At 42.5% G+C, this 14,247-nt stretch overlaps 1 protein-coding gene across 2 annotated transcripts in view; it reads left to right on the top strand.

Moving 5' to 3' along the window:
• Nucleotides 1-2,322: 2,322 nt before the first annotated feature.
• mss51 (MSS51 mitochondrial translational activator) overlaps nucleotides 2,323-14,247 on the top strand; it is a 32,800-nt gene continuing 20,875 nt past the window's right edge. Inside the window, exons 1-4 of one of the 2 annotated variants that reach the window (XM_043711038.2) lie at nucleotides 2,323-2,517; nucleotides 3,785-3,940; nucleotides 5,548-5,648; nucleotides 6,545-7,108. In XM_043711038.2, the coding sequence (XP_043566973.1) occupies nucleotides 2,351-2,517; nucleotides 3,785-3,940; nucleotides 5,548-5,648; nucleotides 6,545-7,108 (988 nt within the window). In that variant the 5' untranslated portion in view covers nucleotides 2,323-2,350. Of the gene's footprint in view, nucleotides 2,518-3,784; nucleotides 3,941-5,523; nucleotides 5,649-6,544; nucleotides 7,109-14,247 lie in introns of both variants that reach the window. The other variant, XM_043711036.2, reaches the window with a different exon arrangement.

Here is a 14,247-nt window from a genome sequence, read left to right as displayed (position 1 = left end):
TCAGGCTTCTCCCTGTGGTGGGGGGTGGGGTGGGGGTCTCTGTCCAGTCAGGCTTCTCCCTGTGGTGGGGGTGGGGGGGTCTCTGTCCAGTCAGGCTTCTCCCTGTGGTGGGGGGTGGGGTGGGGGTCTCTGTCCAGTCAGGCTTCTCTCTGGGGTGGGGGTCTCTGTCCAGTCAGGCTTCCCTCTGTGGTGGTCGCTGTTTGTTTGTACAGCTGTGGTGAACAAAGTATTAACAGACAAGCTTTAAATCGACATTTCACATTAGCTTGTTAACTGCACTGCTACTGTTTTTAGTCAATGTTATTGGACTAGTAATCCAGAGATCGAATCCAGAGACACTATCACATCCAACCAAACCAGCTGCAGAATTTCACTTTTGTTCGTGACATAAACCTGAAATTTAAAGCTAGTATTTGTGTTGGTGACAATGAAACAACTGACTTGTTGCAAATATATTATTGAGAGGTTTGATCAGAGTTAGAAGAAATTCTTTAACTTCTCACTTTTAGCTTGGATTGCGAGAGTATTTAAAGCTTCCTCTGACCACTCGTGATTTGCAGATAGATACATGAACTCTCTGTTGTCTGTTTGTCCACCATTGAACTCTGACCTGGGAATACTCCCACGATCACCACCTTACAGCTTTGGAATTATTCATTCACCTTCTCCAGGGAGCTGCTCATTTTCTTCTTGCAAAGTGTTCGGTGTAAAGTCTGAAATATTTTTACTGATCATCACTACTCTTTCTTGTTGCAAATCGTCACAAGGTTTTCTTCTGTAGTGTTCTGAAATCTCCCCTGTCACTGACTTGGCTCCAAGAATAGCTGATGAAATTGTTTCTGAGGATCTCACATCTCTGCTCACTGCGTTGTACAACCAATCAAATCAAATCCATGCACATCACACCGTATTGTACAGTCAAATCAAATCCACACACAGCTCACTGTGTTGTGTGGCCAAGTCAACTCAATTGCTTTAGGAAGGAAGCATTCTTTGTAAGTGTGAGGATTTACAGAGCTGCCTTGGTCACATGGCAGTGGAAACCACTTTCTGCTCTGACTAGAAGACTCCCTTGTAGTTAACTAGGTGTAGCTTGTTGCATGGTCCAGGTTACAGTGATATTAGAGACATTGCTACAGAGAATTTGAGGAGGACTAGAAGGCCTCTCTCCTTCATGATCCAGGCCAGGCCGGTCTGTTGGCAAATCCACATGACATCATTATTGGAACTTCTGTCTGTTCTCTGTATCAGACCCATATACAATATCACTCAACTTCTTCATTCCTGATGAAGGGCTTTTGCCCAAAACGTTGATTTTCCTGCTCCTTGGATGCTGCCTGATCTGCTGTGCTTTTCCAGCACCACTCTGATCTAAACTCTGGTTTCCAGCATCTACTTTTGCCTCAATCTATTAATTACAGACGTGTGTGTGTGTGTGTGTGTGTGTGTGTGTGTGTGACATCTTATTTTTTTTTACCTTTTAGTAGCAAATAAATTTACTCTTTAGTTTGCGAAAGCTGGTTAAAATGGATCATGTTCATATGTTAGTATATTTGGCTTGGTTAAAGATAAAGGATCCTTTTGTTTAAACTAACAACCAACTGTGGGAGAGGGTTGAGAAAGCAAGGGGAGACAGGTCATCCTCATTAATTGAGACATCCCATCCAGAATTATCATACCATATGGATCCTCACCCAGGGTCCATTTGTAACATTAGTAGTTAATTATGCTTATTTTTCTCTGGGATAATCCAAGATTTATTCTAAATCCCTTTTAATGATCCTCCTTCACTCTGCAAAGATTCTAATTTCATATGGGAATTGTTACTTTACTAAAGATTTCTCACAGATCAGCAGTTTTAAGTTGTTTCGGATTAGTCTTGCTACACTTGACATCTCAAAGGATGGTCAAGCCTTAACATTTATGAACGAATGTTAATATACCATCATAGTTGGAAATCTCAACAATGCAATTCATCTTTAATTCCAGATTTATAGACCCAAGCGCAAAAATCAAGACTGATAGTCCAGTGTAATACTGAGGGAGCACTGCACAGTTTTTCTGAGGGAAATGCTAATGTTGTGAGAAACTGGGGATGTTTTTCCTTTCAGTGCTCACTAAGAACTGAGTCAAGAAGACACAAAGTTCCAAGACATATTCATGACAATATTTATGCGGTGTCTTTAAGGAGATTAAACCTTCTCAGGCACACGAGCAATTGTACAAATTTGATGCAAAGACAGATAAGTAGACATTAGTCCAGGTGACCAAAGGTTTAATGAAAGAAATATATTTAACTCGATTAATTTTAACCTGTGTGTGTCTCCCAGACTCATTAAGACTTGGCACCATGTCGCAATCTAAGGTCAAAAAATCTTCAAGGAAGGTGACTGATGCTCCGAGTGCTGCTGGAGTCTACACAGATTCACTTGGGTTTGCTGCTATGGATTACAATGTCCCAGGCCTGTCCAAAGTTATCCTTTCAAAACTGAATATGGAAAGTTATGATGATTACAGGTGAACATTCCCCCCTTTAACTTTTATGTTTGGTAAAATATTACATTGAGTTTTTAATAAAATATTTTCTCATGTGCATTAACTTTCCCTTGGCTGTTCTTTCCCTTTAAATAGCACAGTAGATTTGTTTCAGATACACTTTCAATTTACTCAACATAATTCCGGTTTCTATCTTAATATGGCACTTCAATTATTGTAGTTTATTCACTGATTTCTTTTAGATTTTGAGTATCTGATTTACCTCTGAACATATAGAATATTTGTTCTAAGCCTACAGCAAGTTAATTTATAGTGCTTTAAAAAAGCTCAGCAATCACAGGATTTCTAAATAACTGGACACTGCTCTGGCTCTCCTGTCTTTCTCTGGAAGCTACACTTTACATGAATCAATCAAGTACAGTGAACATAGATCAGTCAACAGACTAACATGATCAAACACAGATCAATTCAAAAATTGAACTGTAGAACCATGATAGATTAGTTTCATATTTGAATTGTTAAAGTCTTACTTAACCTATTGACTTTGTTACTAGGAAAGTTAAGAGTGTGCCCTGGGATAACCCACTTTTCAGGTCTCCTCCCATTCGGGAAATACAGATTGCACTTTCCACTAGCTAAGATTCCTTCAACACCACCTTCCGAAACTGGAACCACATCTATTGTGAAGAACAAGGGCAGCAGATACATGGGAACACCACCATCTGCAAGTTCCCCTTCGAGCCAGAAACCATCCTGACTTGGAAATGTATCACTGCTTCTTCACTATTGCTGGGTTAAAATCCTGGAACTCCCTCCCGAATAGCACTACATGTGTACTACACCACACAACTGCAGCAGTTCAAGTGAGTGGCTCACCACAACCTTCTCAAGGGTAATTAGGGATAGATAATAAATTCTGGGCCTTGCCATCACCTGCCCTCTCAGTTGAGGGTAAAACATTCCACAATATGATTTGAAAGTGGGTAAGGGAGATTGCCTGGTGTTCCAGCTGGTGTTTATCCAACAAGTGCTGATATAGATTATAATTTAGTTTTGATGATCGTGTTTCACATTTAGCGATTTCAGCTTTGCTATTCTAGTCAATGTTGGTAACAGGAACTCTGTATAAAAAATGACAACGTTTTATTTGCTCTCCAATTAAAATTGAAAATTATTTTGTGGAAAACCAAGTATTTACAATTCCTGGATTTGGTTTTTGGATTGCTTTTGTGAAATGGATGGTGGGAAGTTTCGATTTTTAAATGTTATTGACATGCTGTCGGTACAGAGCTGCGTTGGAGGGAAGGAAATATGCATCGGATTTTGGAATCCGTACTTACCGGGAGATGTTTCAGAAGATGGAGGACACATTTAAATTCTGCGCAGAGTGCAAGAAGCTTCCGGAAGCTCTGGCAGATCCCAGGGTTCTGCGACGCTGCAAAAGGTAGGTGACAGCAAATTAGTGAGAGATGAATCCTGTCGAGTGGCTCAGGCTATTCCACTGTGGATCCGACTTGTGGATTCTGTCCCAAGATCAGTCCCTTTCCAATCTCAGGAAGACGCTGAGAAAGAGGCACTGCCCTTGAAATTGGAATCAGCTAGTTGGCTAATTTAGAGCAACTGAAGGATCCTTTGGAAGGAGAGGATTAGAAATGAAATATCCTTCTAAGTGGGTTGGGGAAGAGGGAGGTGATGGCCTATTGCTCGACAATTAACCCAGAGTCCCAGGTAATGTTCTGGGAAACTGGGTTTGAATTCCCGTCATGGTAGATGGTGGAATTTGAATTTAACAAAAAAAGTTTGGAATTAAGAGTCTCATGATGACATGAAGCCGTTGCCGATTGTTGGAAAAACTTATCTGGTTTACTAATGCCCTTTAGGGAAAGAAATCTGCCATCCTTACCTGGTCTGGCCTACATATGACTTCAGATTCATAGCAATTTGGCTGACTCTTAACAGCTCTCTGGGCAATTAGGGATGGGCAATAAATGCTGGCCTAGCCAGTGACACCCCCATCCTGTAAATGAATTTAAAAATCAGTTCTATTGAAGTAATATTACATGGACTGACTGATATTTACTTCTCTCTCTTTCACCCAGTGGTAATAGGTGAATCGTAACAAAATACTTGAAAGAAAACCACTGATTCTGAATTTTTGCGTTTACTCAACACAACAATCCTTTACCATTTAGATCATGAAATTCTGAGGGGAGCCCCCCCATTCTAATGAATGGAATCCCAAGAAAATGATATAAATGATTCCACAAGGCCCGGTGGTTTGGTGGTAACGCCCGGTGGTTTGGTGGTAACACCTCAGGCTGTGATGGTCATGTAGGTGTATCCTACCATGCCGAATGTGAAAAGGAAAATGGCAGAATATTAAAACAGGAATTGTGAGCAATCTTAACAGGTTTGGCAGTATCTATGGAAGACAGAAATAGACCAGAAATGATGACCTGTTTACATCATGCTACTGTAATTCATTTTTATTGCTTTAGCTGGACAATGAACTCAGTTCCTTAAAGTAGCCATCACCCATTTACTTGTGGAAGAAGACACCTACATCGACAATGGGCACAGTCTTGCCATCCACCAGTAGACTGTAAGTGCCCACACCAATTAGCACCAAGGGGAATGGAACGGGAGAATGGAAAATCCTTTGCAAAGATCCAGAGGAGTGGGAATGGAGTAAATTTCCAAAAGAGCAGAGGAAATCAGTTCTATCGAAGTAATACAGATAGTTCTTTTATAACGCGATGGTTGTGTTCTTGCACAACCCCATGTTGTAGAAAAATCGGGCTTTGGAAACAGCGCTTAAAGTGTTGGCGATGTAATCGTGTTACAGCCAACACTCACTCTAAAAGTTCGCACTTTAGAAATGGTGTGCCCAATTCATCCATCGCATTATCCCGAATTCACAAAACGACCTGTATTGCACCAAGCGGTTAGTTTGTTGTGGGAGCAAGAAAATTTAGAATAGGGCAAAGTCAAGGGAAAATTGCCAATGATGCCTGTTTGGAATTGCAGATGTCAGAATGTTTATTACTGCAGGACAGACTGTCAACGAGCAAGCTGGCCAGTGCACAAGAAGTTATGCAAGAAATTAAAGTGGGCGGCGACTGATCGACTGATTGAGTGGCTCGTGTTCACAGGTATTGGGAGTTCAGTTTCAGCATGGTCTGAATATTGTTGGCAACAACACTAATCCTTTTCAACACATCAATCAGTCTGTGATTGTGGCTTTAATGTCTGTCTATGTTCCATTATTTAAGAAGGTAGAACTTTCTATTCCACTTGCCTCAGAAAATTCTAGAACAAATTCTAGAACCCGGATGGAAGACAAAGAGATGCTTGTTTTAGCACAGTGAGTGAGTTGCTCTGGGCTAGATTGCAGTGCCTGAAACTGTGCTGGAAGCAGATTTTATTAGTAACTTTCAAAAGGGATATTGGATAATTGAAAAGTGTTGGGTGGATGGGGGGGAGGAGAGGGAGAGTCCACACATCTGCAGAGCAGCATAGGTTTGAGATCAGTGGCCTGCCCTATTGGGAGAAGATGGATTTCTGAGATCGAGAGAGCAAATCATGTTTACCTTTTGAAAAAAGTAGTCCCATCTTGACCTGTTTGCTCATGTTCCTCATTCGAAATGGCCCACCCCCTACTCTCAGCTCCCATTCTCACTATTTCAGCTGCTCCTCTGTCCTGGCCTACTATCAATAATCCTTTCATCGGCTTACCCCTTTCATATCTCTCTCTCTCTCAGCTCTGTCTCCACCTATCTACTAACCTCCTCCCTTCACCCTCTACTGTGTCTCCAGTGTAAAATACCGCATTTTCCTCGCTACTATCAGTTCTAATCCGAGATGTTAACTCTGCTTTCTCCCGCCAGGTGCTATCAGACCTGCTGAGTTTCACCAGCATTTTCCGTTTTTGGTTCCTCTTTATCAACATTTGTTAAAACCCTGAGGGACCCCCTTCTGTATGGTGAGGGGGGCCTTTAAATGTTGAAACCAGGTGATCACACATTGTTCAATGTTATTTACTACTCAGGTGACATTCCTTTTCCAAGTCTAAACTGGACGCAAGCTGTGTCGGAGGTAAACGGTTGGGATGCGTGGTTCTTAATGCAAGAAGACCTGGATAGCAAACTAAGCACCATTCTGAATTGTAAGCACATGAAGATATTGTGGGAAAATGCTGGAAAGCCACAGCCTGAAGATGAGGAGCTACGAGCATCCATCAAACGGGTGACCACTGACTTTCTGGCAAGGCCGGTTACGATTGGATTCGCCCTGCACCGTTTTGGCATTGACCCCTGTGAGAGGCCCATCACCATTCACATTGTTGGTGCCTCTCACACAGAGACCCTTAATGCCAGGCGTACGGATTATGATGAGTTGACTCGTATGTTTCCACACAACGATGGCATCGAGGTGGTCATGATTGGGCCCGAGGTTGTGGCAGGGCCAACTCTCTGGCCTCCCTTGGAGAGCTACGCTGGCAGGAGGCGGGTGTATCTGAGCGGCTGGAAGGGGCTGTACCATGTGTACTGGGAGACGATGGTGGAGCCAGGACGTGCTGCCCGGCCTAGTCTGGTAGTAGGATTTCATCCAGGTGAGCCACCAATTCAATTCCGACAAAGAAAAACTGACCATCAAAGAGACAGTGTCAACTTAAAGAAAATCTTTTGCCTAACATTTTTCCCTTTACTAGTACAGATCCTATAACATCCATTACCACATCTCTATGGGATCTGGCATCATAGGGGTCAACAGTACTGAAAGAAAAGTCCTACAGCTTGTCAAGTCTGTGCCAATCAACTACCTGATAATTCTCATCCCATTTTCCACCACTTGAATAACAGTCCTGTTTGTACTGGCATCACAAATGCACATCAAAATACTTTGTGAATGTATTGAGGGTTTTTACCTCTCCCAAGCAATGAATTCCAGATTCCCACCACCCTCACATCTCCTCTAAACCCACCGCGCCTTCCTTAAACCCATAGCCCCTGCAGGATGAGCAAAACAAAACGCATTGAACAGCTGGCAACTTCTATATCATTTCTCCAGGATTACCATTGCAGTTGTGGGAGTCTGGGAGAATCCCCAATGGTTTTGTATGATCACCATGGCACAGTGTTTACTGGCATGAAAATTCCCAATGACTACTTACCAAGAAAGGTCGTAGAATAAAGAAAGGCTGGAACTTTTTTCACTGGCGTGTAGGAGGTTGAGAGGCGACCTTATAGAGGTTTATGAAATAATGAGGAGTATAGACAGAGTTAATGGTTGTTGTCTTTTCCCTAGGATGGGGGATTTCAAGACTAGGGGCACATTTTTATGGTGAGAGATTTAAAAAAGACATGAGGGGCAATTATTTTACACAGAGGGTGCTTTGTGTGTGGAATGAATTCCCTGAGGAGGTGATGGATGCAAGTACAATGCAACATGTAAAAGACACTTGGATAAGTATATGAATAGGAAAGGTTTGGAGGGATATGGGCCAGGAGCAGGCAGGTGGGACTAGTTTAGTTTGGGATTATGTTCGGCATTGACTGGTTGGACCGAAGGGTCTGTTTCCATGTGTATGACTCTATGACTCTAATAGTTAAGTTTTTGGTTTTGACTGGTGCAGATGCAATGGGTCTTTTTCTGTGCTGTAGATCTCGATGGCTCGATGCCTTGCACAAGTGCAGGATGTTCCAAGATGTTTTATAGCCAATGAAATACTCCTGAAAGGTAGGAAATGTAGCAGCACATTGACAAAATGACAAAAATAAGGGGAAGGCAAGTGATGAAGATGACACAAAGAGAGATATGGACACGATTAGGCGAGTGGGCAACATGGCAGATGCAATATAATGTGGAAGACTTGATGTTATACACTTTAACAGGAAGAACGGAGGAGCTGAATATTGTTTAATTGGAGGAAAACTGCAGAATGTTGCAGCCCTGAGGGATTTGGGGGTACTTGCCCAAGAATCACAAGGAGCTAACATCCAGCTTTGGCCAATAATACAGAAGGCAAATGGAATGTTGGCCTTTATTTCAAAGGAATGGTATTTATCAATAGGGATGTCTTGCTAAACAATACAAGGCACTAGTTAGAAGATACCTGGAATATTTTGAACAGTTTTGGTCTCCTCATCTGAGAAAAGGTATCCTGGTATCTGGAGAAGATTCATTAGGTTGATTCTTGGTATTGAAGGTTCCTGTTCGCAGAAGGGATTAAGTAGACTGGGCCTGTGCTCCTTAGAGTTTGGAAGAAAGAGATTTTATTGAAACATACGAGATTCTTAGGTGGCATGATAAAGTAAGTCCAGAAAGATTGACTCCTCGTGTGGGAATGTCTAGATGGTGTAATCTCAGTGTAAGGGCTCACCCAATTTAAGACAGAAGTGGGGAGGAAATTATTTTCTCTCAGAGAGTTGTGAATCTGTGGAATGCTTTATCACAGACAGCTGTTGAAACTTGTGCATCAAGTTGACCTGGACAAATTTTTGGTCTGTAAGGGAGTCAAGGATTATGGGAACAGCGGAAATCGGCCATGATCCTATTGAATGGCAGAGTTTACATCTGCTGCTACTTCTTGTTGTCTTACTGCTCTGATGACAATAGAACCACTCTCTCCTGCATAGTCTTTTACATCTGTACCAGGCAGGTGGGATATTATCCTACCCAAAAGACGGAACTTCAAACAGTGTGGCACTCCCTCATTGCTGCACTGGAGGTTCAGCCTAGATGTTGTCCTCTGGGTTGTGGCCTTTGGACTCTGAGGCAGGAATATTCCCCTCTGAGCGACAGCTGGCAGTTTGGAATGTATAAAATGGGATTGCCAGAGAGCAGAGTACCCCTTGATGGTGCTGCATGGGAACATAGGATGATTATAGCTCAGATGGAGGCCTTTCAGCCCATCATATCTGCTCCTCTGAAAGGGCGATTCACTACGTGCTGCTGCCTCACCATTTTCCCACAGTCTGTCACATTTTCCCACTGTGGCTAATAATTCGCCTCTCCTTTGAATACTCAATAGATCCTATCTCCGTCACACATTTAGGCAGTGCATTTCATACTCTAAGCCCTTGCTGTATTAAAAAGATTTCCCGTGTATCATCAGTTGTTCTTTTGACAATTAATTTAAATCTGTGCAATCTGGTTCTCGGTCCTTCTCCAAATGGAAATGATTTCTGCCTTTTGTCCTGATTCCTTGTTATTTTGAATACCCCTATCAAATCTCCTCTCAACCTTCGCTTCTCCAAGGAGAAAAGTCTCAACCTGCGACAAAACTTAAGTTTTCCCATCCCAGGACTGTCCCTATTTTTGTTGTGCGTGGAAAAATACTTGGAGTCTGCTGAGTTAAGGAAGACATTAAATTTAGTTAAGAAACATCGTATGGCAGTTTCATCTTGCCACAAGGTCACAAGAGAGCACGATCATGTGACATCTCATCACATCATGTGATTCTGTGTCCTCTTTCCGTATCACAGTCACACTTAACCCCTTATAGTACAGCCCAGTGATCAGTCGGATCAGGAGAAACTGTTCTCAATATTGAGAACAGCCTGGGTACTGGGGAATTGGTCAAAGCAGTAACTATTATAGACCCATTTTGAGTGGCAGGATGAAATTCATACCCTCTGGAGCATCTAACTTTACTTCTCAACGTAGATGAGTCTGCAATTGCGTGTAAAGATGCCCCAGTTTGGCGTGCTATGTTTAGTTCTTGAAGTGGGTAATTAATAAGACCCTGCAGCATTAACCTAGGAAGAACATTATGTTGTGCAGCAGTGAATCCTCCCATTCCTCACTAAGGTTACATTGAAGGTAATTAGATCTAATCCAAAGGACCGAGACACTGCAGCTATCTGGTTACTGAGGGGGAGGCTGAGAATTGCCCAGCTTGCAGTGCACACATTCCTTCATGTCATTAAATCGGCTCCCCAGCCAAGACAACAACCTCATAACCTTTTAGCTGTCACACATAGACCAGTGTAGACAAATAGATAATAACGAAATCCACCAGTGACGACAACTGAAATGCTGGCGATACACATCATCTTGAGAAAAGAATTAATTGATACTTTGCAAAAGACCCTTCATTATCCTCATCATAAAAGATCTGATGAAAAATCATACTTAAAATATTGACCTTGTTCTCTTCAAAAGAACACTGCCAGAAGTTTCTACTTTGGTAAATCAGCCTGAAGCATCATAATAGCGCCTCAAAGACTTGTCCTCCAGGGATTGTTTTCTGCATTGAGTTCCAGGAGACAATTAAATAATAAATTTATTAAATGTAAATTTTTACTAAATTTATTTGGCTAGTTTCTCTCATCGCTATGGGTTTGGAAATGAATGTCACTGAACTATTGATCAAGAATTTTGTCAGACTTGCTCCTGCACTGATATTTTGACATACTGCCTGTTAATGGCGGTTACTGCAGACTGTCACACTAATTGTGAATGGGAGCAGCTCCAATGAAATTGCCAACTATTGTCCTTTTCAAATGCCTCTTCAATGAGAAGCACATATTACTTTCCAGATTTCCTGGTCAATATTTCCTGGCATCACTGAAAAAGGACAGACTAATCTGGCCGGTATCATGTTGTTGTTTATGGGACCATGCTGGGCCCAAATCAGCTGTCGTGCTTTTCACATTGCAACAGCGGCTACACTTCAAAACTTTCATTGGTTGTAAATTACTTTGGAATGTCCTGAGGTTGGAAAGGTACTATAGAAATGCCTACCATAGTAATGTCATAGAATGTAGGGACCGAGTTGCTTTGTTGCTAAGTTTGCAGATGGATAGTTGGAGGAATGGGTCATGCTGAGGAAGCCAGGAGGCTGCAATGGACGTGGACAGGCTAGGAGAGTGGGTGGCAGATGCAATGCTGTGTGTGAAAATGTGAGGAAGGATTCCTACTTTGATAGGAAAAATAGAGGCGACTACTATTTTCTAACTGGGGAAAGGCTTCGGAAATCTGATGCATAAAGGGATTTGGGAGTTCAGGATTCTCTTAAGGTTAACCTGCAGGTTCAGTTGGCAGCTGGGAAGGCAAATGAAAAGTTAGCATTCATTTTAAAAGCTCTCGACTGCAACAGCAGAGATGTACTGTTGAGGCAGCAGAAGGATCAGGTCAGACTGCATTTGTGAGCAGTTTTGAGGTCCCATATCTAAGCAAGGAGAGAGTCCAGAGGAGGTTTACAAGAGTGATGCTGGGAATGAAGGGCTTGCCACATCAGGAGCAGCTGAGGACTCTGGGTCTGTACTTGATGGAGTTTAGAGGTTAAGGGAGGGATCCAATTGAAACTTAGAGAATAATGAGAAGACAGGAGAGTGTGGACATGGAGAAAATGCTTCCACGAGTAGGAGAGACTAGGACTCAAGGGCACAGCCTCAGAGTGAAGGGACGTCCCTTTAGAACTGAGATGAGGAGGAATTTCTTCAGCCTGAGGGTGGTGAATCTGTGGAACAGATTGCTGCAGAACATTGCTGTGGCTTTTTAAAAAAAAAAGATTGCATGGGAGGTGGGTTTCACTGGCAAAACCATTTGTTGCTCATCCCTAATTATCCTGGAAGTGAGTGGTATTGCCAGGCAGTTAAGAGTCAACGACATTGCTGTGGGTTAGGAATCACATGTTGGCCAGACCAGGTAAGGATGGCAGATTCCCTTCCCTAAAGAGCATTAGTGAACCAGATGGGCTTTTAACAACAATCAATGATAGTGTTTCAGGGTCACCATCACTGCATCTAGCTTTCAATTCCAGATTTAGTCACTGGATTCAAATTTTACCAGCTGCAGTGGTGAGGTTTGAAGCTATGCCCCTGAACATCAGTCTGGGCTTTTGGATTACTAGTCCTGTGCTTTCTTCACTGTAGCACAATCTGCCACAGGCTAACTGAGTCAGTAATCGGTGAGGGAACAAAACCAATGTAATTAGTGTTTCTGTTTATCTGCAACACAAATTCAGAACCTTTCTCGGCTGAGTGGTTTGGAACTACATCTGGAGTTTTTATTTTGTTCTAATCATTCACAAGATGAGGACATCGCTGGCTAGGCCAGCATTTATTGTCCAGGGGGCAGTTAAGAGTCAACCACATTGCTGTGGTTCTGGAGTCACATGTAACCCAGACGAGGTAAGGATGGCCGTTTGCTTCCCTGAAGGGAATTAGTGAACCAGATGGGTTTGTCTAACAATCAGCAATGGGTTCATGGTCAGCATTAGTTCCGGATTTTTATTGAATTCAAATTTCACCATCTGCTGTGGTGGGATTTGAACCCAGGTTTATTAGCCTGAGATTCTGGATTAACAGATGGGCGACAATACCGTCCCCTTAAATCCACCTTGTACAAGCCCCTTCCACATGTGCCCCCAGTAAGATGGTACATTGATCACAAAATGGGCTGACAGCTGATTTGTGAATGGTTGCAACAGATGCAGAAGTTCATAGGTTCAGATGAGAGGTCAGGTCCACCGCTAACATGACACGATAGGAATGTCAAGCAACAGGCTATAATTTACTGAGGATCTGAATTATCCAACACATTCCCAAAGCATTACAAACCCAGATGGATGAGTCAATCTACAGAATTGATGAGCAGCTCCTATTGGCTAGACAGCTTTTTAACCCCTTCACGCCCCTGGTTTCAGTGATATCCAACCGCTTCATTGTTGGAATTAGAAGTCCTTAACCAATAATAAAAGGAACGTAAAGTTGAATTCAATAGATGTGAAGCTGGAAAAGCACGGCAGGTCAGACAAGAAGCAGAAAAGTCAACGTTTCGAGCTGAAACCGTTCTTCAGGACGTTGACTTTCCTGCTCCTCGGATGCTCTCTGACCCTCTGTGCTTCTCCAGCTTCATATCTATTGACTTTGGTTTCCAGCATCTGCAGCCCTTACCGTCTCTAAATTTGAGTTCCCTGATCATTTAGCTCATGAGTGAAAATCAAGGCATGAGACCAATGTGAAGGAAACAAATTAAGATTTTATTAATTCGCACATGGAATGTGGGCGTCACTGGCTGACCAGCATTTATTACCCGTTCCTAGTTGCCCTCAAGACAGTGGTGGTGAGCTGCCTTCCTGAACCGCTGCAGTCAATTGTGGCATTCAATAAAATGGTGGAACTTTTCCAGTGTGGAAGGTGGCCATTCAGCCCATCATGTCTACACAAGTTCTCCAAAATGACCAGCTTCCTTTGTGCTTTCTCCTGCCTAATCCTCATAACCGGGCATAGTGGTCATTTTGGCCGTACCTGATGGTCTCTTGGCCCAGCATGGCCTTAGCATTGACTTCCCGTCTCAAGGTGATTCCCTGATGTGCAGTCCCACCGTGGCTAAGCACTTAAGGAGGTAATGTTTGAACTTGCAGCTTTATTTCTTTATTCTTGACTTAAAACTAAGAAGGTCTGCAATGTGTGACTTTTAACCTTATTTCATATGTTTTAATTATAACAATAATTATTGCAATGTTCAGCTTTTAACTTTGTTCTTACTTTCTCCTTTGTTCTTATGATCCTGTGCCTAGGTACTTGTACCTAAGATTGCTCATTTTGTGGCAACTTCATTCACTTCTGCAAGCAACTACAGGTTCTATGACTGTCACCTAATCCACACGGATTGTTAGAAGCACTGTGGTCTGTCTCCGACAAAAAAAATCCTTCTTTACTGAGCTCAAGTCACTACAACAATGTCACATTTAGGTAGTAACAAAAACAGAAGTTGCTGGAGAAGCTCAGCAGGTCCGGC

The sequence above is a fragment of the Chiloscyllium plagiosum genome, unplaced genomic scaffold (assembly GCF_037043375.1).
Source record: "Chiloscyllium plagiosum isolate Xiang-an unplaced genomic scaffold, Cpla_swu_hap1 HiC_scaffold_20, whole genome shotgun sequence".
NCBI classification, from domain to species: domain Eukaryota; kingdom Metazoa; phylum Chordata; class Chondrichthyes; order Orectolobiformes; family Hemiscylliidae; genus Chiloscyllium; species Chiloscyllium plagiosum.
Note: the sequence above shows the minus strand (reverse complement) of the source record. Positions and strands in the feature narration are given on the sequence as shown.